The sequence below is a fragment of the Heloderma suspectum genome, chromosome 4 (genome assembly GCF_057233095.1).
Source record: "Heloderma suspectum isolate Gila_16-S chromosome 4, 16-S_ref, whole genome shotgun sequence".
Classification (NCBI taxonomy): domain Eukaryota; kingdom Metazoa; phylum Chordata; class Lepidosauria; order Squamata; family Helodermatidae; genus Heloderma; species Heloderma suspectum.
In genome coordinates, this window is record NC_139461.1 from 219,354,784 (window position 1) to 219,381,174 (window position 26,391).

At 41.8% G+C, this 26,391-nt stretch overlaps 1 protein-coding gene across 2 annotated transcripts in view; it reads left to right on the plus strand.

Moving 5' to 3' along the window:
* DOCK7 (dedicator of cytokinesis 7) overlaps positions 1-26,391 on the plus strand; it is a 152,210-nt gene that overhangs the window by 77,946 nt on the left and 47,873 nt on the right. The window contains exons 15-28 of one of the 2 annotated variants that reach the window (XM_084852329.1): positions 5,192-5,309; positions 5,845-5,915; positions 9,976-10,114; positions 10,995-11,096; positions 11,313-11,399; positions 11,635-11,866; positions 12,862-13,026; positions 14,326-14,495; positions 16,566-16,658; positions 18,204-18,293; positions 20,067-20,162; positions 24,841-24,981; positions 25,151-25,264; positions 25,853-26,023. In XM_084852329.1, the coding sequence (XP_084708455.1) occupies positions 5,192-5,309; positions 5,845-5,915; positions 9,976-10,114; positions 10,995-11,096; positions 11,313-11,399; positions 11,635-11,866; positions 12,862-13,026; positions 14,326-14,495; positions 16,566-16,658; positions 18,204-18,293; positions 20,067-20,162; positions 24,841-24,981; positions 25,151-25,264; positions 25,853-26,023 (1,789 nt within the window). The remainder of the gene's footprint in view (positions 1-5,191; positions 5,310-5,844; positions 5,916-9,975; positions 10,115-10,994; positions 11,097-11,312; positions 11,400-11,634; positions 11,867-12,861; positions 13,027-14,325; positions 14,496-16,565; positions 16,659-18,203; positions 18,294-20,066; positions 20,163-24,840; positions 24,982-25,150; positions 25,265-25,852; positions 26,024-26,391) is intronic. The other variant, XM_084852330.1, reaches the window with a different exon arrangement.

Consider the following 26,391-nt stretch of genomic DNA (forward strand, 5'->3'; position numbering starts at 1 on the left):
TAAGGATTATGCTCACAGTAAGGTACTTTTTAGAAGAAATTCACCGAGCTGGATTTAAGTTGTGGAAGATTTTAAAGGGCTGTTTTTCCTCTTACAATGCTCTGAACACAAAGGCAAGGTTCTATTTGCTCAGCGTTTTTTTCAGGTAGGCAAATAAATGAATGTTGAACAGAAAGATATAAATTATTAACCTTTTAACCTAAACGTTATAAGAAGGAAGGAATTTAGTGTAGCTTCCTTATAAATACAATAGTTTGCAGTGGTTATGAGATGTACGATGAGTTAGGTATGGGTTAGGTTAGGTAGTTGATTGTATAAGCACACAGAATAAAATAATTCAGAGGAAAATAACCTTGAGATGATATCAAAAGGGTTACAGTTACTGGGAATTTATTTTTAGAGCAACTCCTATCCTGTACACTTCATCCATTTCTTCACTGCTGGAATTAGTACATTTTTTCCACAAAAGCTAGTTATTTGAGTGCTTTATAATGTGCCAGATATTTTAGGAGGGGAAGAGGAGAGAAATCAAGGATGTCCTTTCCACAAAAGTCTTCCTTGCTCATAACTCTCATTTTTTTCTGCCCTTCAACAGTTGGAAAGCAGAATAGGCTTTGTTATCTTCTGCTTATCATATGCAATCATTTATATAAAATGGGCAAGACTGTTTATATTTATTTATTTCTGACATTTATAAACTGCTCTTTATCCACAAGGGATCCCAGCGTAGTGTTCACAACATTTAAAAACAAACAAATCCAATCTAAACCCCCCGCCCCATACAATTACAGATTAAAAGGCTAAAACAATAATTCTTCAACCAGCAAACTGAATGAAAACACATCAGTTAACTAAGTTTAAAAAATTAAACTGAATTTTAAAAAATGTTAAAATGCCCGGGCAAAAGGGAATGTTTTAATTTGGCACTAAAAAGGGAAAAAAAGTCAGTGCCAATCATGTCTCCTTTGGGAGGGCATTCCAAAGTTGGGATGACACCACAGAGAATATATGGATCCTGCTCCAATTCAGGGAGTTGACTTCCACTTATAATTCAACACCTATAATTCAGTGAACCAATCCCCCTTCCAAATCTCTAGAAAAAATAATGCCACTAAAGGAAAAACAAAAGGGCAGTTAAAAAAAAAAAAAGGCCAGTGCCCCAATTATTTCCTTGAAAAACGCTGTTCTTAATGTAGGGATCATATAGCTTGGCTTTGCAAATACATTTAAATCCCTCTCTTAAGCTACTAATAATATTTAATGAAAGTTTTATGAGCAAAGTACATTTTAAAGTAAATTTTCATATCCATTTTTATTTGAAAAAGCACATTGAGGAGCAAATGTATTCATGCCAGAATGAGGTAATTTAGGAGAGCCACAAAAGAGGAAATCCTTCAGCAGCTGCCTGCAGAAATAATAAAGAGAACATTGATTAAGCAAGGTGACCAATGGGGATGAAATTCCAGCGCTTAATTCAGCATGAAGGTCTTCATTTGAAACAGAAAGAATTGCCTATCTGCGAACTTTAGCTTACTGCGCTGCATGGAAGCCAGAAAGACAATGTGGCCCTATAGTCTACCATTCTCTGTAGTGCAAGGACAATACAATGCTTCTTGGGTTGGATCCAAAGGTTTCCGTTGTCTGACAGAAGGAGGTGAGTCTTCCTCTGACAAAGGAAATCTTCCTATTATGGAGGAAGACTCACTCTGTCAGAGGATGGGAACTTTTGGATCCAAGCGATTGAGAAGGGTGGCTTATGATGGATGAGCGTCATGAGACAGAAAGGCTGTGGATTACATCCATAATCAGTTTGCTGTTGCCAGGGGATATATTGAAAGTTATGCACTTAGGTTTTTGTTCAGGAGTTTGTGAAAAGCCCAGTGTGAAAACCTTGACTCATCTTTTCAAAATGGATACAGATGTATTGAGAAACAATGCGTGCTGGGTTTTCTTTTTGCTCATTGCTTGTAGCTATTTATGACACTGGGCTGTATTCCTATTTAGAGTAGACACATTGAAATCCATGGACAAGTTAGACTAACATTGGATATAGTGCATTGGATACAACCCACTATCTTTATATGTTTCAGAAACATGCTCGAAAGCAGGCAGAAAAGGGCTAACAGTGCATATGTTTGGAATGCTAGAAGAGTCAGATGCAAGCATAAGTCCTGCATCTTGCAAAACTCAGGGTCATTCATATGCAAGCAACGGCCACCCCCTCATATTATGCAGGTTTCTCCTTTTCTCCTGCTCCCTCTCCCTTTCTGTACCTCCTCCATTTATCATCCTGCAAACTGCCACTGTCAGTTTCCCCATCCATTCTACAGAGATTTACTTTTTTTTACCCTGTCTGCTGAATAAGTATATTCCTTAAACAGCTTGGCACACAAAAGAACTGAGTTAAAGCGCCCTTAGCTCTTCTACCATTTATGTTTAGAAGTGATAGAAGGTACCTAGGTATGCAGCGAAAGCGTGTGCAAGAAGGCCATCCTGGGCTGCTTATGTTCTCACGTCAATTTAGTGAATAAGGTTGCCAGTATCTTGCAGGGCCATGACACCCACTAAGAGTGGAAACCATCAAAGAAAGATCATCAGCTAGAGTTAAGCAAGATGTTCTCCCAGACCATGCTTTGCTCCACCTCCAGAATGTATAAGCAATACATATTGATTATTGCTGTTGATTCTGAGCTATCAGATCAAATTTCATGGCAGATGTGCTCCACCACCAAGAAATATTAGACTGATGAGGCTTTATGATATTACAAGTTGCCTGTTTTGCTATCACCTGTGTAACAGAAGCTGACCGATAACACACATAACTAGAACATGGAAATGAGGAAGACATGTAAAGAGAGTTGTCCAACACTTGTTTCAGTATGTGTGTGTGTGTTTGTGAACTGAGTAAGCAAAAGAGGCCATCAGAACAGCAGCTACAGAGCGATCCGATCAGGTTTACTTGGGAGCAAGTTCCAATTTGTTCAATAAGACAAGTGTGTTTAGGACTGCAGCCAAAGGAGTCATTTGTTGTTGTTGTTCAGTCGTTCAGTCGTGTCCGACTCTTCGTGACCCCATGGACCATAGCACGCCAGGCCTTCCTGTCCTGCGCTCTCTCCCGGAGCGTGCTCAAGTTCATATTCATTGCATCGGTGATGCTATCTAGCCATCTCATCCTCTGCTGTCCCCTTCTCCTTTTGCCTTCAGTCTTTCCCAGCATCAGGGTCTTTTCCAGAGAGTTTTGTCTTCGCATTAGGTGGCCAAAATATTTGAGCTTCAGCTTCAGTATCTGTCCTTCCAATGAGCACTCAGGGTTGATTTCCTTTAGTATGGACTGATTGGACCTCCTTGCAGTCCAGGGGACTCGTAAGAGTCTTCTCCAGCACCACAGTTCGAAAGCATCAATTCTTCGGCGCTCAGCCTTCCTTATAGTCCAGCTCTCACAGCCATACATTACTACTGGGAAAACCATAGCTTTGATTAGATGGACCTTTGTCGGCAAGGTGATGTCTCTGCTTCTTACTATGCTGTCTACGTTGGCCATAGCTTTCCTCCCCAGGAGCAAGCGTCTTTTAATGTCATGGCTACAGTCACCGTCTGCGGTGATCTTGGAGCCCAAGAAAGTAAAATCTGTCACTGCTTCCATTTCTTCCCCTTCTATATGCCAGGAAGTGATGGGGCCAGATGCCATGATCTTAGTTTTTTTAATGTTGAGTTTCAAACCAGCTTTTGCACTCTCCTCTTTCACCCTCAACAAGAGGCTCTTGAGATCCTCTTCACTTTCTGCCATTAGGGTGGTATCGTCTGCATATCGAAGGTTGTTGATAATTCTCCCAGCAATCTTAATTCTGACCTCTGATTCATCCAACCCGGCATTTCTCATGATGTACTCTGCATATAAGTTAAATAAGCAGGGTGACAATTTGCAGCCTTGTCGTACTCCTTTCCCAATTTTGAACCAATCGGTTGTTCCATGTCTGGTTCTTACTGTTGCTTCTTGACCCTCGTACAGGTTTCTCAGGAGACAGGTAAGGTGGTCTGGTACTCCCATCACTTTAAGAATTTGCCAGAGTTTGTTGTGATCCACACAATCAAAGGCTTTAGTGTAGTCAATGAAGCAGAAATAGACATTTTTCTGGAATTCTCTTGCTTTCTCCATGATGCAGCGAATGTTGGCGATTTGATCTCTAGTTCCTCTGCCTCTTCGAAACCCAGCTTGTACTTCCGGTAGTTCTCGGTTCGCATACTGCTGAAGCCTAGCTTGTAGGATTTTGAGCATCACCTTGCTGGCATGTGAAATGAGCGCAATTGTGCGGTAGTTTGAACACTCTTTGGCGTTGCCCTTCTTTGGAATTGGAATATAAACTGACCTTTTCCAGTCTTGTGGCCATTGTTGAGTGTTCCAAATTTGTTGGCATATTGAATGCAGCACTTTAACAGCATCATCTGTTAGGATTTTAAATAGCTCAGCTGGAATACTGTCATCTCCACTAGCTTTGTTGTTAGTAATGCTTCCTAAGGCCCACTTGACTTCACTCTCTAGGATGTCTGGCTCAAGTTCAGTGACTGCACTATCATGGCTATCAGGGACATTCAGATCTTTCCTGTAGAGTTCTTCTGTGTATTCTTTCCACCTCTTCTTAATCTCATCTGCTTCTGTTAGGTCCCTGCCTCCTTTGTCCTTTATCATGCCCGTCTTTGCACAAAACGTTCCCTTGAGATCTCCAATTTTCTTGAAGAGATCTCTAGTCTTTCCCATTCTGTTGTTTTCTTTGATTTCTTTGCATTGTTCATTTAAGAAGGCCTTCTTGTCTCTCCTTGCTATTCTCTGGAACTCTGCATTCAGTTGGATATATCTTCCCCTTTCTCCCTTGCTTTGCGCTTCCCTTCTTTCCTCAGCTGCTTGTAAAGCCTCATCAGACAGCCACTTGGCTTTCTTGCATTTCTTTTTCTTTGGGATGGATTGAGTTGCTGCCTCCTGAACAATGTGACGGACCTCCGTCCATAGTTCCTCAGGCACTCTGTCTATCAGGTCTAATCCCTAAAATCTATTCCAAAAAGTTGCTTGGGCTCACACAGTAGAGGTGTTCATACAACACTGTGGCACAGTGCTCCTAAGTGAACGTGTGGCTGCCCAAGACAGTTTGATATTGTGCATGATTTAATAGTTTTTTACCTTTTGCTTATTTTACAGAAATATTCTATATGTCTATCCTCAAAGTCTTAACTTTGCCAACCGCCAAGGATCTGCTCGGAATATCACTGTCAAAGTCCAGTTTATGTTCGGAGAGGATCCAAGCAATGCGATGCCGGTATGGTGCACATGCACGTTCTGTTTTGGGTTAGGTGTAAGTGTTTGTGTGCCGCAACTGGTTTTTGTGTCTTGGACGCACACACCATGTGCCCTGTGATGTGTATCTGTCCTCAGGAGTCCTCCACATTGCATCCCAACAGGGACAGGCTCAGAATGGAACGCAGTGCAGATTGCGAGTACTTTTAAACTTAAATACTTATAACACTTGGTACCCTCTTATGTTCTATAGATGTTCATCTTTTGTGTAGTTCCTGAGGTTTCATCCTCAGAGTGCTCTTACACACAGCCAACACCACCTGCTATGCTACAGACACAGGAAATCTTTCTCATCAAATCTCATTTTTCCAGCCAAATGCCCTCCTTCCTGTTTTCTTAATTCATTATTTAAACGGAAGTGTATGCTATTTATATAGAGCGCAACTATAGAAGCAGAGGCCTAAGCAGAATTATTTAAAGTGGTAAAGGCTCTTAGCCTAACTGCCAAAGAACATGGAATACATTTTAAAATGTTTACATTTTGTTTACTTTTGCAGGTAATCTTTGGAAAATCCAGCTGTGCTGAATTTTCAAAAGAAGCATACACAGCGGTTGTTTATCATAACAGGTAAAATGCAGGAAGTGCTTTAAACACAACTAGTTAGTCCTCAATTCTGTAAAGTCAGGAGTAAGATGATACCGGTTACATCAGCATAGCAATAACGATGTGCTCAGTGCTTTTGATATAACTTATATTACTCTAAATGAAAGACAGTGATGGGAACCTTGTGGATTTTGCAGTCCTCTGGGCACATATGTATAATACATGTATGCAGCTGATCCCTGCCATCTGGTTAAGCCTTTTTTGAGATGTCAGGAGCACAGGATTGCTGACTTTACCAATATATGAATTGGTCCTATGATTGTATTAGCTATTGCAAAATGCAGTGCCTGATATAGAATTTGGTAGTTGTTGCAGAACTTGGCATATGGACTTGTTTAAGAATTTCATTGGTAGGTATGACATGTCAATGCACTTGAACTCTACAACAGCCTTTCGATGGTTCCTCTGGTACTCTGCCCTTTGTGACATGAATATCTCCACGACACCGTTGCTTTCGCCATATTACCTGCAAATTCCTTGTTATTTCCAAATGCTTCTGTGGCATAGAATTCAACGCTGCCCTTCTGTGAGTGGAGTCCACCGCTGCTTCTGTTCCACGAGTGGCCAGCCCCACCAATTCCATTGTGCAGGCAGCATCCACTGCTCACGCAGTAGGGGTTTAGCACTTCCAGCTCCCTCATGCAGGCTCCGCCAACCTGTCCCTTTCCAGAACTGAGTCTTTCTGCTTGGTTCGGGTTGCCCCTGAGAGTGCTAAATCTCGCTCATGCAATGGAATCAGTGGGACTGGCCCTTCATGGATGGTCACCGTTGGATATTGCCCTATGTGTAAATGCATAAAAACTATTTCCATAAGATTATGTGCTTATTTCATTTCATTCATTACATTTCTATACCACCCCATAGCTGAAGCACTCTGGGCGTTTCACAAAAATTAAAACGATTAAAATATATTATATAAAGTATAAAAACCATTCATGTAAGGACATAAAGCAGCGCACACAACAGAAACAACAGTTTAAAACAATCAGCCAGAGACAATCCAGGATCTGGTCAAAAAACTTGTTATATTAAAGTGGTGAATATTGTGCTAATGTCCATAATATAGTTTGGGTGAAGAATCTGAAATTTCAGTTTTTGTGGAACATGAAATAATTGGATTCCGATATCAAAAAGGCCTGGCAATATCTAACATTAAAAGAGTGCCTATAGTGAGCTAAAGCACCTTTAGTGAGCTAAAGGTGTAGGCAACCATGTGCCCTCCAGATTTTTTGGACTACAATTTCCATAATCCCTGACCATTGGCCATCCTGGCTGGGGTTTATGGGAGTTGTCCAAAACATCTGGAGACTCCAGGTTGCCTACCATTGAGACAAGTGCTGGAGGGAACAATCCTATCCAGATCAACGGTCACCTCTGAGCCTGGGGGCGACCACCTATCCAGTGCAGGGTGGGAGGAGTGGTGAGGAGCAGATGTCCTCTGCACTCCCACCGCCCTGCTTTTGCAGCTAGACAGCTGATTTCAGCTGTCTAGCTGCAGGACCTTGGAGGGTGGGAGGGGCAGCCGGACGACACATAGGAAGTGTCACACCGGAACGTCCAACCTCTCTGCCCCCTGGAACGCCCCATTTACCCTGCTCTGTGCTGCTCTTCTGAGCCCGGTGCATGGGCCAATCCACACTGCCTACGAGGCGGTGCAGGAAGGGGTGGAAGTCGGTTCTCTAGGAACCGACCTTGGAGCGCGGGCTCTGAGGTCGGTTCCCAGGAACCGACCAATCCTATGGCTGTCTAGTTGCTGACTAGCGGCCATAGGATTGCGCCCTTAATGGTCTATTCCTTATATGTGGTGCATGTTGTGATGTTCTGCTTGAAATTTGAATTCATTAATATATTGAATCAATTATTCAATGCACCTGATTTGGATATCTGAATAAAATCAGTCCTGTACATTGCTGAACATTGTAGCCAGATTCATAAACACACTTGAGTCAAGGGCTTAGTATAGAGAAAAAAAAGTTGAGTGCCACTGTCCTGAATTTGAATCAATTGAAATGTGGGGAATTCTGCCCTCCCCCGCCTCGAAACCATGCCCATACCTTAGTCTTGATCTTCAAGCCATTTATTATCAGAATAAGCCCAATTAAGGGAGAAAGTGGCTTAGGATTGATGCCAAAGTACCCAAATCCTATTAAAGTTTAAAGTTTCCAAATCCCATTTTAAATTTCATTTGGCCTTTTCACGGATTTGTTGTAGCCTTGACTTTTAAATCGCACTCAGCTTAGGTTGCGGTGTATGCCAAATATTTTAGCAAAACATTTAAAACCAGGTGTCAATACATTTTGGCTGGCTTTGGTAGCTGGGGCTGGGCAGCCAGCCAAAATGGGAGGTTCACCAGGACCTGGTACCTCCTCCAATGGAAGCAGCAGAGAGCTTCAAAGTGCACAATTTGAAGATGGGGACAATCCCCTTCCCCGCTTCCGAAGTAAAACTCTCGAGAGTAGGGTAAGAGATGATCTCTTTCGCGGTTCACTTTTGAAATATTGACCTCTGAAGAAAGCATTGTAGCCTGTAGCTGAAGCTGAAGGAAGGAGCTGGGCATCATCCCATCCCTGCGATTGTGCTATGCTTTGGAGGTGCTCCAAAGTGCAGTGCAAAAAGGACAGGCCAGCCCTGTTCTGAAGCTTGGAACTGGGGACGGGACAGGGGACTGCCCCCACAGTTATGATATGCTTTGAAGGTGCTTCAGACACCTCTGAAGTCCTCTGCGGTGTGAGTACATTCATCCTTATGTAACGTACTCTTTTATTTTTAAAAATGTGTACCTTTGTTGTTTAGTACTTGTTTTTTGAGCAAGTCTGCCCTTTTGTAACTTGCTAAGGGAGAACGTTAAGCCATTAAATGTTAAAATAATGGCATTTCTGCTTTATTTATTTATTAATTAAATTTCTTAATCACCCATCTGGCCGGTCACCAGGCCACTCAGGGCAATGTACACGATATAAACAATAAAATTACACATTAAAATTACACATTAAAACATTATATTCTAAAATACCCTAACCCACCCCAAATGCCTGCCTGAACAACCAGGTTTTCAATGCGTGGCGGAAGCTCATTAGCGAGGGGGCATGGCAAAGTTCTCTAGGGAGGGTGTTCCACAAGATGGGGGCCACCACAGAGTAGGCCCTTTCCCTCATCCTTACCAGCCTAGCTGTCCTAGCTGATGGGACAGAGAGAAGGTCATCTGAGGCTGATCTTGTTGAGCGCCCTGTCTGGTGCTGCTGGACGCGCTCCTTGAGATAGGCTGGGCCAGAACCATATAGGGTTTTAAAGGTCAACCCAACACCTTGAATTTGGCCAAGAAAATTTGGGTTCCAAAACATGTTGGGTTAAAGTCTCATCTATATCATATTAAAGAAGTTTGTACCTTTTGCGATTCTCCACTTGTTTTCATTTGTTGGTTGGTGCTTTTTTGGACTACAAATGGCTCATCTAACCTAGTACTATGTACTCTAAGCAGTAGTAAACCTGAGATTCTTTTAACTGGACATTATGGAGATTGAACCTGAAACCTTCTGCATGCAACACCATTATTGGAGAGTGATGGAGCAACAGGAGATGTAGGCAGCTTCCTTTTGCTGCCTAGAATCTCTTGTGGTTACCATATACTCTGTACCAGTTTTTTTTAGTGTTGCTGTCCACAGACTGGATAAACATTTTAGATTCCCAGGTGCCAGTATAAAATTTCACGTTGCCTTGGATTTTCCACCCGTTCCATCTATGAAAGAGCTGGTTCCTTGGATAAAAGAGCAGAACAAAAATGTAAAATAAATAATAATAAATAAAATAGGAAATATTGACTGAATAGGCAGAGATGCAGATGATGATAACAAAGAGGAAATTACTCATTCCATGAAGCCTTCTATTTTTCTCTATGCTTCCCACCTAAAAGGTTTCTGTTGAACAAATATAGAATAATATCTGAGCTCTGCAAAAAGAGCCAGCTAAGGTATCTTGACTTGACAAGTTTTATATTTACAGGTTAAAACATTTTATCTCAAAACAGATCTCCTGATTTTCACGAAGAAATTAAAATTAAACTACCTGCCACGTTAACTGACCATCACCACCTACTTTTTACTTTTTATCACGTCAGTTGCCAACAAAAACAAAACACCCCACTTGAGACTCCTGTTGGATACACGGTAAAAAACAACAACCCCCAACCTCTCTTCTTCTCATTCCTCCTCCTCTATTTTGACCTATGGGGAGGCACAGATACATTTTAGTTTGTTGTGTTCCGTTTATTTCAGTATTCTAGTCACTTCTGTGGGAGGCTTTGGAGTAATGCTGCCAGTTAAAGTCAAATTTGGGTCTTTGGTACTACTGGGAGTGTCCTAGGTTGAAATTAAAGTCACTACTGTGAGAAGAGGGGCAGTCCTCAAGCTGGTGCTGAATAGAAAAGTTTACTCTTTACGAATGAAAATTATAAACTTGAGCTTATTTGGGTTTATTTCCATAAGAATGATCCTTTCTGTTCAGTATTAGCTTGAGGCCTCTTTACATGGGGTTAAATCTAACATCACCCTAGCAAAAGTCCAATAGTTCAATGGGGCTTTCCCTCTCTGTCCTCCCCCCTGCAGTGCTTTCTCTTTTATGCCCCCTGCAGTGGTTTGTGCTGCCCCAAAATCTCCCTCTGGAGCACATTTTGGGGAGCATGGGGGACTGCGAGGGTGAGGGAAAATCGCCCCCCTCTCAGTTCCACTAATGCAGATACTCATAGTTTCCACTTTCTGGTTTTATGTCTCCCTCCCCCTCCTTTTTTTAAAGTAAGAAATGGAAAACACTTCTCTTCTGATTTGAATGGTTTGATTTGCTAAATGTATATGGCCACCCATCCACAAATATCCTCTGGCCAGCACAAAGACCATGTGCCCTTGAACCCCAATCCTGTGAGTCTGCTAGTGCTTTCTCCTAACTCTGTATCTCTAGATAAGATTGTTTTTTAACACTGAATTAATTGGAGATGTACTTCATATTTAATATGCACAAATGAGATGTTCTGCCTCCTCTCCCCTATTTAAGTGGATACCAATGCTCCAGAATGGACGGTTGAAGACTGGTCAGTTCTGCCTTCCCGTTTCCCTGGAGAAGCCACCACAGGCTTATTCTGTGCTCTCTCCAGAGGTCAGTAATTCCCTATGCTAATGTGACTCAGCAAGATGATTTAAGCAATACATGTCTGCAATACTCGGGTTGCATTATTTGATAGCAGGCTTTGAAAGATGTTCATGTCGTCCACAACTAAGATAGACTGGAATTACTGCTTTTGCTAGAAGCATCTTTCTGCTTCGTCACTATAACGAGACTCATAGTTTTTTTTATTTAATGCTTTGTTATCAGGTGCCCCTGCCCGGAATGAAGTGGGTAGATAACCATAAGGGAGTTTTTAATGTAGAAATAGTTGCTGTGTCAACCATTCATACACAGGTATGTATAAATAGTGATCTTCCTAACATGGGAAAGGCAGCAAAAGTTATAGCTGATCTGGATACATATGATGACATTTCTCATAGAGCCTGCGTGTGTGTGTGTGTGTGTGTGTGTGTGTGTATGGAGCAAGAGAGAGTGTTTGATTAAATGACATTTTTATATTCGTGAGCGCAGATGTTTTTAAAGCAACACTAATTAGTATATATTGTTTGATTTTTGTATGTGTATGTAGGACCCTTACCTTGACAAGTTCTTTGCCCTTGTGCATGCCCTGGATGAACATATGTTTCCTGTGCGGATAGGCGACATGAGAATTATGGAAAACAACTTGGAAAATGAATTAAAGAGCAGCATTTCAGCTTTGAATTCATCTCAGCTGGAGCCTGTGGTGCGATTTCTCCATCTCCTGCTTGACAAACTGATCCTTTTGGTTGTAAGACCTCCTATTATTGCAGGCCAAATAGGTATTTTATTTAGGTTTGGTGTTTTTAAAATTAAAAATAGACCTTGAAATGAAACTTTCCTGTTGCATTTATTCAGCTACATTTTAAAATGGCATAATTATGTTTTATGTTTTGGATATTTTCATTATTCATGGACATTTTCTTTGTTCACATCTTACTTTATGAGGGCACCATAGGTCTGAATGCAAGATAAATGTTATTATGGACTGTAACCAGTGTTCGGCCTACTTAGAATAGACCCATTGACATGAATGGGACACGTTAGACTAATATTGGATACAACCCATTGGATACAACTCCTATGAGTAGAAGTCTAGAGTATGCTTCTCAATACCAGGGGGTGGAGAACACAACCAGGAGGGCACTATTGCACTCATATCCTCCTTGTGGGCTTTCCATGGGCATCTGCTTGGCAACTCTGGGAACAGAATGCTGGACTAGATTGGTCTTATACAGCAGGGTTCTTCTTATGTTTCCCACCAGGCACATGTTTCTCTGTTGCTTTCAGGCGAGTTGTGCCAGAGCTGACTAGATGTTCAGTGTTTTTTCCTTGTAACGTAGCATGAATAATTTAGCTTACCATGAAATCAACCTGGGAAAAATAATGTAGTATATCAGGCCAGTTCTGATCCAGATAACTCTTGTCCATCCATCCCAAGACCTTTCTATTATGTATATTTCTTAGTAGTGATGGATAGAAATGGAAGTGAGCTAAAAATTTACTGTGACCTTCTCATCTATATAATCGCTAATTCCTTGTTGGAGCTGAAAAGCCTTTGCAATTTATATTATTCAGATTCTTTGAAAGGCTAAATCATTCAAGTACTTACTGTATCCATTGAGTCCCAAATTTCACACATATTTAAGATACTGTGCAGATGATTTTCATGTTAGTATTCTTTCTTTCTTTTTTAAACCAGCTCTGTTCTTCACCATTGAAATTACCAGCTGTTACAGTGAGGTTGTGTCAAACTCTTTGTTTTATTTCTTTTTAGTGAATCTGGGTCAAGCATCTTTTGAAGCCATGGCCTCTATTATAAACAGACTCCACAAAAACTTAGAAGGAAACCAAGACCAACATGGCAGAAACAATCTTCTCACTTCATATATTTATTATGTATTTCGCTTACCAAATACCTCTTCCAATTCACCATCGCCAGGTATATTTGCTTTTAAAAATGCTGTTACATCAAAACATTGGGCATGATTTCAGGGTTAATAGAATTGCTGTTCATCAAGGCTCAAGAGGAGAGTGCACACGGGCCACGCTTGGAGCATGGTTGGCAACATGGTGTCTGTAAGCACAAATGTGCCCCCAGACACCTTTCTGGGGTTTGCCGATGTGTGCTAACCTGGCTACTTAAAAAAAAAAAATCTTACCAGCATCTGAGATTGCTATGAAATAGGTTTCTGTTGGTGCTGAAAACTATGGGTTCAAAAGAGTTGTTTAGTGCGTTGGAGATCAGTGTGACTGTACTCAGTTTTTTGGACAGGTGACTTTGCCATGGCAGCCATTTTGTGAGGATGCCCAGGACTGTTTCTCAAATTGCCAAATGTGCCCAGAGCCCATAAAATTGCCTCCCCCTGCCTTGGAGCAATAGCTCTGCTTTCACAGGGAGAGAGTCTCCACATTATGGCAATTTCCCTTTCCACTAGCATTCCTCATGACCTGCCCAACCCTACAGGATGTTCCCTCGGCCTCCATGAGCCGCTTTTCATGGGACACAGGGAGCTGCAGTGGGAGGGGAGTATTAGAAAAGCCCCTTTCCACTTGTGGTGTGTTTCATCCAAGTTCATGTATAGAGGGCCTTTCCTTTACTACTCAGTAAGTACAGACATCTTGATTAGGGGAACCGTTTCCAAGATAAAAGGCTGTGCATGATTTCTAGGCAAGTTTGAGCTCCAATACCTCTCCCTGTAGAAATTAACTCCTGCATGGAGGAGCTCCCTTTTAAAAAGGGGTGGCGAATGCATGGCTCTCCACATGGTTTTGAACTTCAACCCCTATCAGCATTAGCTGGCATAGCCAATGATGCGGGATGATGGGAGTTGCAGTTGAGCAGTTAGATTGCAACTGGAGGGCCATACATTCCCCATCCCTGCTTTAAAAAAGGGGCTGTGGCTCAGTAGTAGAGTCCCTGCTTTGCATGCAGAAGGTCTCAGGTTCAATCCCCAGCATCTCCAGGGCTGGGAAAACTCCTGCCTGAAACCCTGGAGAGTCACTGCCAGTCAGTATCAACAGTACTGGGCTAGATGGTCTGACTCAGTATAAGGCAGCTTCCTATGATGCAAATGCGATACCTTCCAGAGACTGGTGATAAACTACAGAGGTGCTGCCAACTGTCATTGAGTGCCAGTCACATCTACATCTTCCTCAGAGTGGAACTAGTGTCATTACTAGTGTAGGAGAGATATATTGTACGTTTCCTATTGATTTATATTGTACACCATTGTTTTAGGTCCTGGTGGTTTAGGAGGATCAGTACATTATGCTACCATGGCTCGTTCGGCTGTCAGACCAGCAAGCCTAAACTTGAATCGTTCCAGGAGCCTGAGTAACAGCAACCCAGATATATCTGGAACTCCAACTTCACCTGATGATGAAGTACGGTCAATTATTGGGAGTAAGGTAGGTTTGCACTGGGTTGAGGGTAAGAGCCTAATATGCTTAATTGATGAGAACTAAATAAATACGAGCTTCATTGGGCTACAGACTATACTATCTGCCACAAATTGGGCACATCCCTACCATATGCCATGATGTTATTATTTGTCTGGGAGAGGAGCACCTGAGGGGAATACTCAGTTGTAAGCAGATTGCATTTCCAGAGGCTTACCTGTACAAGGACAATGGAAACAAAAGAGCAGACTCCTTTATTGTATAATTCTGACCTTTAGTTCTTCCTTCTAGCCCTAATTATTTTATGAGCCACTTTAAAAGTGCTTTACACCCAGTAATGTGAGAAAACAATCAAGACACTTTATTTTTAAGTCATCGACCCGTTTGTAAAAAAAGGGCAAGATGAAAATGGAAGGACCAAGGAATTTAATAGATTTTGAATGATTTTTTTAAAAAAAATCTCACCCCAAAAAGGAGCGCATGTTGTTCTTGTTGAACATTTAAAGCTTTGACTGGGAGAGGTAGGAATATTTAAGTATCCATTTGATGGTCCTGTTTAATTAAACCACCTTGACCTTTTTGCAAAATGCCTGAGGGAGTGATGTGCACACAGAATTTACCTAGGATATGATAAGTTTTACGCGAGCTGTCTGGCCTGAGTAATTTGGCAATAAAAATGGATAAAAGCTTTCTTATAGAAACATATTCTGCTTTTTAATAAGCTGGAAGGAGTAACGTTACTGCATGGCAATGTACTGGGTACACTGATGTCGGTGGCAACTCAATTTTACCTTAAAGTACAATGATCTTACCTTCCCAAATCTGATAGTGGGTTCTTTGCTGTACTTCTGAAGCCCAAGCTTGCTTTAGGAAAATTATGGATTGGGTCCAAACTTGCTTGAGCGGAAGGCCCTTCATGCCACAGACTTTTCCTGTTCTGTTCTCCCTTGATCTCCTGTAGCCCCTGTACTATCTGAACCCTGACCAGGGGGCTAGGGGATCCTCAAAAACAATGTGGGCCATGGCATGGAGAGTACAGTGGGAAGGAGTTGCCAAAAATTGGGCAAAGGCACTTCTTTAGCTTTAACATTATAATGGCATCACTATTAACAAATAGAGACAGGCAAATTCAGTGGGCTTTTAAAAGGCATGTCTACAAAGGGCATGGTGTCAGATACCACCCAGGCACAAAGTAGCTGTTGCTGAAGTCTAGCTTACTGATCCCTCCCCCCTGACCTAACTGAACTTATTTATTGTGAATTTCTGCTATGAGAATTTTCATATTACTTCATGGTTTATAAATTTCTTCTCCAAAACATGGGTCACTTATTCATTATTTGACAGCTAATGTTTGGTTCAGAGACCTTTGGTCTAAGAGGTGGCTGTAGCAATTCACAGGAGGATAGAAATCCATGAGTCTCTTAAAATAGCAGTTTGGGTGCATCTGTATGAAGATATGGATCTGTGTGTCTGTCTAAGGAACAGATCCCCAGAAACGTGTGGGAATGGCTTTTATTACTGTGGGATTGTGATTAGAGCCTTGAGAAAGCTACACATGCAACCATATAATAAATTATCTCTGAAGTGATAAAATATAATCTATGACCCAAATTCAGAGAAAGTTAGTGGTGCTAGTAAAATAAATCGGACAAATTAGTTGCAAGTAATTTACAACTCCTTAATTTCAGTGGGACTGACTAACTGTAGATTTGTGCTCATATTTATAGCAGCATAAATATTTATGAGAGTAATGAAATGCAATATATACGTGTATTAAATCAAATTAAACAAAAAACAAATCGGATGAAGTCATTGCTGTTTATTGAAGATGTATATATCGGCACTGTGGGGGTTGCTTGGACAAGTGACTTTGTAGCATGTGTGTGATGGGGAAACAATAGAAATAACCATTCGGACTAAAATATAGGTTGCTTTAACAGTACTAATTGGAGATGTGTTTCTGATGAGTACCCTCAGGGTTTCTTTAAAGTAATTAATTTCCCTGCGTTTCCTATACTGTGTGGCATGCAACATGTAACATTTCTTTCCCTTCCCTACTGCTTTCTGTTATATGCCCAGGGCTTAGATCGCTCCAATTCCTGGGTAAACACTGGTGCTCCAAAAGCTGTCCCATGGGGATTCAACCCCAGTCCAAGTGCAGAGACTACACAGGTGGTGTCTACATTAGAGATTTCTCTCTCTCTCTCTCTCTTTCTTTCTTTCTTTCTTTCTTTCTTTCTTTCTCATCTTGGCTGATATTACCCTTACAGAACATCTTCTCTTAAGTTTACACTACAATTCCCTTAGCTGGCTTTTTTCTGTTTCTAAATAGCTGATGGTCCTTTATTTCTACTCTCACCACCACACTGCATGAAAACCCACCAGTTGTGAACACGCTCTGTTCCCACATTGTGTTTCAGATATAACTGTTTTTTTCTTTATTATTCTCCATAATCCTCCTTTACAAAAGTTTTGTATGTTATGTGGAGAAATGGAAACATGTACTACAAACCCCTGCAAAATCTATGCGTTAGAACCAGACTTAGGGTGCAATCCTATGCATGTTTACACAGAAAAAAGTACTGCGCTTCCAGCATTCCCCAGCCAGCTATTCTTGCTGGGGAATGCTGAGACTTGTAGGACTTTTTTCTGTCTAAGCATGCATAGGATTGCACCTTTAGTCATACTTAAGAGTAGACCCATGGAAACAATAGAGTTCAAGTTAGTCATAACTAAAGTCCCATTGATTTCAGTGGGTCTACTCTAAGTATGACTAAGTTTGGATCCAACCTATGTGTATGTTTTGTTGTTGTTGTTGTGGAATACCACTAATCATTTTTGCCATTTTCATAATGTATTTCAATCTCATCCACCCATCCTTCCTTTGTCATGTGAATGGTTGAATGCAGTACATTAAAACAGAATAACTTTTTAGATATCCTAATCCTACCTAACAAAAACTGGATGCTGAGAAATGTATCATAAGACAGACATTTGTTGCAAAGTATGAAATGCGTAGTGCCGTGACACTTTAACCTTCATTGCTTGCTTCTTAACACTGCATGATTCTTTATTTATTGGATTTTATACCACCAAACCAGTGGTTGAAGTCAGTTGACCATACCTCTCAGCTTTTTCTTTAAAAAAATACTCCAACACAGTTCTTCTCTACTACACAAATCTGGTATAAAAGAACATTATGCTAATTGAAAACTCAAAATGGCTGATGCTAAAACCCAAATTTAAGAATAAAAATCACACTTGATTTTATATTTCTGTACAATCGTCATGGTTATTGGATAATACTTTGGGGGCAATATCCCCACATTTGCTTAGGCTGAGAGGAATGGCACTGATACCCTAAAATATAATATTTTCTTGGTGTATGAATGTCAACACAATACAGAGTTGCTACAGACCAGCTTTGTGCTTTTGCAACCTTAAATATCTTTCTGCAAAAGCATTGCACTTGATATTTAAAATCCATCAAGTTGTAAACCCTACAGATCTTTTTTAATGAACAGTTGAAATGTTTGTTAAAATACCCAAATGTTCAGTATTTGTTGTCACCTTATTTAAGTGAGATCTACGTATGGCTGAGAGTTTGAGACCTAGACGTTTCTGTTACTTTGTTGATGTGCGTTGTCCCTGAGCTGCAAATGTCATCCCCAGCAAATGTTAATGTGCTGTCATCATTCACTCATTTCCACTCCATAGGCAACAGATCGAAGTTGTAATCGTATGTCCTCGCACACAGAGTCGTCAAGTTTCTTACAAACATTAACAGGACGATTACCAACTAAAAAGGTAGATTTTAGTGAAGACAATTTGATATTGTGTGGCAGCACAAGGAAGTTATGTTATAAACTATTCAGTCACGACTCAGTGTATCCTGCATTTGTCTCCTATTTTGAGAGTGCTGAGTCAACTAGAGCTGCGGTTGCTCAGTTCTTTCATATACTAGGACACCAACATAAAATAGCCTGGACATGATCCAGAAGAATCACTTACGTGCAAAAGGTTTTTCTTTTTGGTCATTCACTCAAAAGCAGTACAAAGATTAAGCAAATACAGAAGAGGTGTGAGTTCTTTCCATTTCGGTCCATTTCTGTGTGAGTTCTCAGTTTGCTTGGAGTGAACAACACCCGAAATATCTGCTGAGGGTCTCTGGTGTCATGCTACTTTATGTTTATCTATAAGGGGAAGAGAGAGAGTAGAGCATCAGGGAGTCTAAACTGGGAAGGATAGGTCTTTCTCCTCTCCCACAGTGAGAGACAGGAGAGGGACAGACATGCTGCAGGATCAGGCTTTTCCTCCTCTATTTCCTGTTTGATTCTTTGAAGCTTGAGAAAGCGAATGGGACTGTTTATTGTTTGATTTGCTTCAGAACTTTCTGTATCTTGCTTTTAGCTTCAGCATCTTTCCCTCCCAAATTCCAAACCACAAACTGCTTTCTAAATTCCTCTGAGGGCCAGTTCTTACAAGAGCGCTGTGATTTCTGTTTCCCTGTGCTTCTGCGTCGTGGCACTCTAGTAAGATTAGAATGAAAGAGATCATGTTGTCAGAAGTAACTGATAGCATGATTATTTTCACTCAAGCATGGTCAATTCTCACCTCCTCCCAACTCCCTCCCAAAATGGGATTTAACCACTACCTGCCTTATACTGAAGCCTTTAATAATAATTAAAAAGACACCACCCCTGCATACTTCACTTTCAATTTTGCCCCTTTGTGGTGCCAAGAAAAGGACGACAAGAGGGAAGGTACCAACACAGGAACAAGAACAGAGAACCTCTAAGGTACACTAAATTATAATTTATCCAGCCAAATATGTTTTGATAATAATCTTCATCAGGAACACTGTGAAACAAAACACCACTCTGAGAATCAGAATGTGCTTCTAACAGAACACATTGAAAATTCAGAGCCGCTTTCCCCAACACCTGGTGCCCGTCAGATGTTTTGGCCTACAACTCCCAGTATTCCTGACCGTTGGCCATGCTGGCTGGGGCTGATGAGAGGGCACCAGGTTGGAGAAGGCTGACACAGGCTTAGTGCCCAACTTAGTCACGCTTAAAGTAGACCCACTGAAATGAATGGGACTTACGTTAGTCATGACTAACTTAAGTCACATTGATTTTGCTGGGTCTGTTCTAACTATGATAAGTCTGGATCTAACCCATAGTATATCATAATTAGCTTTGAATAAATTATCATTTAGTGCACCTTAGAAGGTTTCCCCCTTCTTGTTCCTGCTAAGAAAAGGGTGGACAAAATATTTAAAACAAATTCAAGCATCATACATTTTGAGAAAAAGAAGGTAACACTGATAATAATGTTCTGAACTAAAGTGATGTGGAACATTTTTCTCATACGCTACAGCATTGTGGTCTGACCTTGTTACTCCAGTATTCATCAAAGGACATTTACCATCACTCTTACTTTCACACACATTTTTAGTTACTGTCATCCTTCCCTGTGTGTCCATTGTTACTCACTTGTGGGAATCTTTTGTGGATTATATTTTGGGAATGATTATGCAACTGACAATCAAATGTGAATTTGCATTTATCTGGTTAGCTGATTCATGAAGAACTGGCCTTGCAATGGGTTGTCTGCAGTGGGAGTGTACGTGAGGCGGCCCTTCAGCAGGCATGGTTCTTCTTCGAACTTATGGTAAGACAACAGGAAAACTGTTTAATGGAATATTTTTTCTTTAACATTTTTTCTTTGCTTCCTATTAATTTTACTGATTTCCCTGGTGATATGAACACTAGTACAGCAGTGGAAATGCCCCCTAAGAATAACTCCAAATAGAGTTAGAGATGAGATGAGACCGATGATGGGAGATTGGCAGGCAACTTTTCAAGGACATTTTCACATACCCTTTTCATTGATGGTGGGGCTCAGAAGGTGACAAATTTTTGTGGGGTGTCCCTATTGCCTAGGGAACTGAGGCAGTGCTCTGGAGCTAGGTATGCTGCACTGTACCGGTTTCTTTCAAGGCCAGCAACAGGGGCTAGCACTGATGGCTACCACTTAGGCCTACAAACCAGCACTGGTGGGGGTGGGGGAGCTTCCCATCCCAAGAGCCCCCTCCCTGCTATCTCTGCCTGTTCACCACCCTACTCAAGTTTGTGAGCAGTCACAGGAACTTGGAAAAGGAGCAGCAGCCTCCACTCTCTGTTTGGGAAGTGATGCACTTTGGTTCCAGAGGGAGAGATTAGCAGTGTACGAACTGTGTAAAATCTGCTCCGTCTGTGTTTCGTGGATTGTCAGGCGCCTTTTGTTCTGCCGTCTGCTCACAGACGGATGCAAATTTTGTTGTCATGCGGAAAATTACACAAATAATTACATAAAGAGATTTCATAAGAATTTACATAATTTACCTTTGTTGTTCAGTTGTTAAGTCATGTCTGAGTCTTCGTGACCCCATGGACCATAGCACGCCAGGCCTTCCTGTCCTCCGCTCTCTCCCAGAGCGTGCACAAGTTCATATTCATTTCATCGGTGATGCTATCTAGCCATCTCATCCTCTGCTGTCCCCTTCTCCTTTTGCTTTCAATCTTTCCCAGCATCAGGGTCTTTTCCAGTGAGTTTTGTCTTCGCATTAGGTGGCCAAAATATTTGAGCTTCAGCTTCTGTATCTGTCCTTCCAATGAGCACTCAGGGTTGATTTCCTTTAGGATGGACTGATTTGACCTCCTTGCAGTCCAGGGGACTCGTAAGTGTCTTCTCCAGCACCACAGTTCGACAGCATCAATTCTTCGGCGCTCAGCCTTCCTTATAGTCCAGCTCTCACAGCCATACATTACTACTGGGAAAACCATAGCTTTGATTAGACGGACCTTTGTCGGCAAGGTGATGTCTCTGCTTCTTACTATGCTGTCTAGGTTTGCCATAGCTTTCCTCCCAAGGAGCAGGCGTCTTTTAATGTCATGGCTACAGTCACCGTCTGCAGTCATCTTGGAGCCCAAGAAAGTAAAATCTGTCACTGTTTCCATTTCTTCCCCTTCTATATGCCAGGAAGTGATGGGGCCAGATGCCATGATCTTAGTTTTTTTAATGTTGAGTTTCAAACCAGCTTTTGCACTCTCCACTTTCACCCTCAACAAGAGGCTCTTTAGATCCTCTTCGCTTTCTGCCATTAGGGTGGTATCGTCTGCATATCTACGGTTCTTGATAATTCTCCTGGCAATCTTAATTCCGACCTGTGATTCATCCAACCCGGCATTTCTCATGATGTACTCTGCATATAAGTTAAATAAGCAGGGCGACAATATGCAACCTTGTCATACTCCTTTCCCAATTTGGAACCAATCAGTTGTTCCATGTCCGGTTCTTACTGTTGCTTCTTGACCCTCGTACAGGTTTCTCAGGAGACAGGTAAGGTGGTCTGGTACTCCCATCTCTTTAAGAATTTGCCAGAATTTGTTGTGATCCACACAATCAAAGGCTTTAGCGTAGTCAATGAAGCAGAAATAGACGCTTTTCTGGAATTCTCTTACTTTCTCCATGATCCAGCAAATGTTGGCGATTTGATCTCTAGTTCCTCTGCCTCTTCGAAACCCAGCTTGTACTTCTAGTAGTTCTCGGTTCATATACTGCTGAATCCTAGCTTGTTGGGTTTTGAGCATCACCTTGCTGGCATGTGAAATGAGCGCAATTGTAAGGTAGTTCGAACACTCTTTGGCATTGCCCTTCTTTGGAATTGGAATGTAAACTGACCTTTTCCAGTTTTGTGGCCACTGTTGAGTGTTCCAAATTTGTTGGCATATTGAGTGCAGCACTTTAACAGCATCATCTTTTAGGATTTTAAATAGCTCAGCTGGAATACTGTCATCTCCGCTAGCTTTGTTGTTAGTAATGCTTCCTAAGGCCCACTTGACTTCACTCTCGAGGATGTCTGGCTCAAGTTCAGTGACCGCACTATCATGGCTATCAGGGACATTCAGATCTTTCCTTTATAGTTCTTCTGTGTATTCTTTCCACCTCTTCCTAATATCATCTTCTTCTGTTAGGTCCCTGGCTTCTTTGTCCTTTATCATGCCCGTCTTTGCACAAAACGTTCCCTTGAGATCTCCGATTTTCTTGAAAAGATCTCTAGTCTTTCCCATTCTATTATTTTCCTCGATTTCTTTGCATTGTTCATTTAAGAAGGTCTTCTTGTCTCTCCTTGCTATTCTCTGGAACTCTGCATTCAGTTGGATATATCTTCCCCTTTCTCCCTTGCTTTTCGCTTCCCTTCTTTCCTCAGCTACTTGTAAAGCCTCATCAGACAGCCACTTTGCTTTCTTGCATTTCTTTTTCTTTGGGATGGATTGAGTTGCTGCCTCCTGAACAATGTTACGGACCTCCGTCCATAGTTCCTCCGGCACTCTGTCTATCAGGTCTAATCCCTTAAATCTATTCGTCACCTCCACTGTATATTCATAAGGGATATGATTTAGGTCATACCTGAATGGTTTAGTGGTTTTCCCTACGTTCTTCAATTTCAGCCGAAATTTTGCAACAAGAAGCTCATGATCTGAGCCACAGTCAGCTCCAGGTCCTGTTTTTACTGACTGTATAGAGCTTCTCCATCTTTGGCTGCAAAGGACATAATCAATCTGATTTCGATATTTACCATCTGGTGATGGCCATGTGTAGAGTCGCCTCCTGTGCTGTTGGAAAAGAGTGTTTGCTATGATCAGTGTGTTCTCTTGGCAAAACTCTATTAGCCTTTGTCCTGCTTCATTTTGTACACCAAGGCCATGCTTGCCTGTTATCCCGGTGATTTCTTGACTTCCTTCTTTAGCATTCCAATCCCCTATGATGAAGAGGACATCTGTTTTGGGTGTTAGTTCTAGAAGGTGTTGTAGATCTTCATAGAACCGATCAACCTCAGCTTCTTCAGCCTCAGTGGTTGGGGCATAGACTTGAATTACTGTGATGCTGAATGGTTGTTCTTGGATTCGTACTGAGATCATTCTATCGTTTTTGAGATTGTACCCCAGTACTGCTTTTCCCACCCTTTTGTTGACTATGAGTGCTACTCCATTTCTTCTAAGGGATTCTTGCCCACAGTAGTAGATATGATGGTCACCTGAATTAAATTTGCCCATGCCTGTCCATTTTAGTTCCCCGATTCCCAAGATGTCGATGTTCAATCTTGCCATCTCATGTTTGACCACCTCCAGCTTACCTTGATTCATTGATTTTACATTCCAGGTTCCTAAACAATATTGTTCTTTACAGCATCGGATTTTCTTTTCACCACCAGACACATCCACAGCTGAGTGTCCTTTTGGCTTTGGCCCAGCTGCTTCACTCTTTCTGGCACTACTTGGAAATTCCCTCTGCTCTTCCCCAGTAGTATATTGGACACCTTCCGACCTGAGGGGCTCATCTTCCGGCGTCATATCTTTTAGCCTTGTGATACATTCCATGGGGTTTTCTTGGCAGGAATACTGGAGTGGGTTGCCATTTCCTTCTCCAGTGGACCACATTTTGTCAGAACTCTCCACCATGACCTGTCCGTCTTGGGTGGCCCTGCACGGCATAGCTTATGGCTTCACTGAGTTACGCAAGCCCCTTCGCCACAACAAGGCAGTGATCCATGAAGGGGATAATTTATCTTAGAACATAACATTTAGCATATTATCTCCCATTCCATTCAACTTTTCCTCAGCAGAAACTTGTGTATTTTCCTACGAATAAATATGCATAAATTTCGGGAAAGTAAAAAAAATTATCCTAAAGTCCATGGACTCCGCGTGGCCTCGGGGGGTCACTCTGCAGCAGATTCTGCAGGTCGGATTCTTAGAAATCCGAGTTCATTTTAGTCTGTCTCGAATTTCTCCAGCATCCCTGACAGATGAACAGGCAATGGTGAGAAAAAGGGGAGCACATGCACTCCACTGAGGGCAACTTGCTCAAGGCCCCTACAAAACCTGGATCCAGCACTGATTTCATTGCTTGCTCCTCCAGTGTGGCAAGACAGGGGATGAGTCTTCTGGTTAGGTATGCAGGGCTCTGATTGCATGACATTTACTATGTGCACTTTAATTGGCTGGAATCATGTAGCGAAGAAAGGTTGGGAAGGAAAACATAGCTCAGAACAACCAGAATCTGAGGCAGAAGCAGGCACACGCACAAAAAGAAATGAAAAAGGAAAGGTTGAGGGATGTTTTGCACCACGTGAAACCACTGGAAATGTTTGGAGATTAAAGTTCAGCCCATTGCCAGAGAGGATGAGTCTGTAGCTATTGTAACCGTTAAATGTGGTTTAAGGAAGAGTATCAAATCACAACACTATCTATGGCTGACCTTTTTCCGGCAAGTGACTGCAACTAGTAATATATGTTCCCTCCAGGTGAAAAGTATGGTGCATCATTTGTATTTTGCTGACAAACTCGATGCGCCGAGGAAGAATCGTTTTCCAGAGCGCTTCATGGATGACATAGCTGCTCTGGTCAGCACAATTGCCAGTGATATAGTCTCCCGCTTTCAGAAGGTAATCAAAGCAATTCAGCTGTACTCTTGTCAAAATGTGACCCCTGATCCTGAAAGATAAGTTTTAAATGCAGGCGAAGTTGTCGAATTGGGGCCTTGGCGTGAAAGTTCAGTGTTAATCTTTGTTGCAACACTCTGTTCTTTTCCTTTCATTCCCCCCCCTCAACTAGGATATGGAAATGATTGAAAGACTCAACACTAGTTTAGCGTTCTTCCTCAATGATCTGTTGTCTGTCATGGACAGAGGATTTGTCTTTAGCCTTGTTAAGGCTTACTACAAACAGGTACAGTGATAAGACACCAGATAAAAGAAGGGTTTTTGGAGTGGGAATGGGTCGGCATGAGGAGAATCCTTGGAGGCTGCAGTAGGGAAGAAAATTCCCATTTGGAGGGAAATTCATAAAAGTAGCTGGCTCGTGGTGTGATGAGAGGTAGGCATTCAGCATGGAAAGTTATTGATTTGAGGCTGGTTCTGTGCCTTGTTTTCAGGGGAGGCCAGGGGTCTGCGCCGCCAAAAAAAATAATATGCTACCATCTGGGGACAAACTACTGGGGGAGGTTTCCAAAGGCATCTGTTCAACCATCAGTGGAAGGAAAATGCTGGACTAGATGGACCTTAGTCTAAGCCAGCAAGGCAGCTCTTGTGCTTATCAAGGACATAGGTCTGGAGCTGCATGGGAAAGCTTCAATTTACTTTCCATCTGAACTAGAAAAAAGTGGGCTCATTATGACCAGCCAATGTAACGTGCCCTATTTTGGCTACCTACATCTGCTGTCTAGCAGGAGGAGTTTACATTCACTTTGCAATTTGTTTGTGATAGTGACTCAGTGTGGCTTGTAACGATTAACTGTACTTTCCCCAAATTTACAAGGTGTCATCCAAGCTCTATTCCTTACCGAACCCAACCTCTCTTATGTCCTTGAGGCTGGATTTCCTCCGGATTGTCTGCAGCCACGAGCACTACGTTACTCTGAATTTACCATGCAGTCTGCTGACACCACCAGCATCCCCATCACCTTCAGTGTCCTCAGCAACATCTCAGGTGGGCAGCATACCAAAGGATGCCTAGAATAAATGTTGCTTGGCATATAGGGATAATAATCCAGTACGCTCCAGTAAGTGTAGAACGAGATTCCATTCTTAGCACTATTCTATTCTGAATACAGGTTGGTGCTCATTTATGTAATTAGCATACAGACTCCTTTACAAAAGAGCTGTAAACTATATGGGTGCCAGACAGCGAGGAGAAAACACTTCCAATGATTCTTCTCCCCTACGTGATTGTGTGAAAATTGAAAAGGTTGACTACATGGTATACCACTCCAAGTAAGCATCCACCATGATCCCAGCTATTAAGAGCTGGGAACCTTTGTGGTAGACATGTCCCATTTCAATCAACTATTGGAGAGG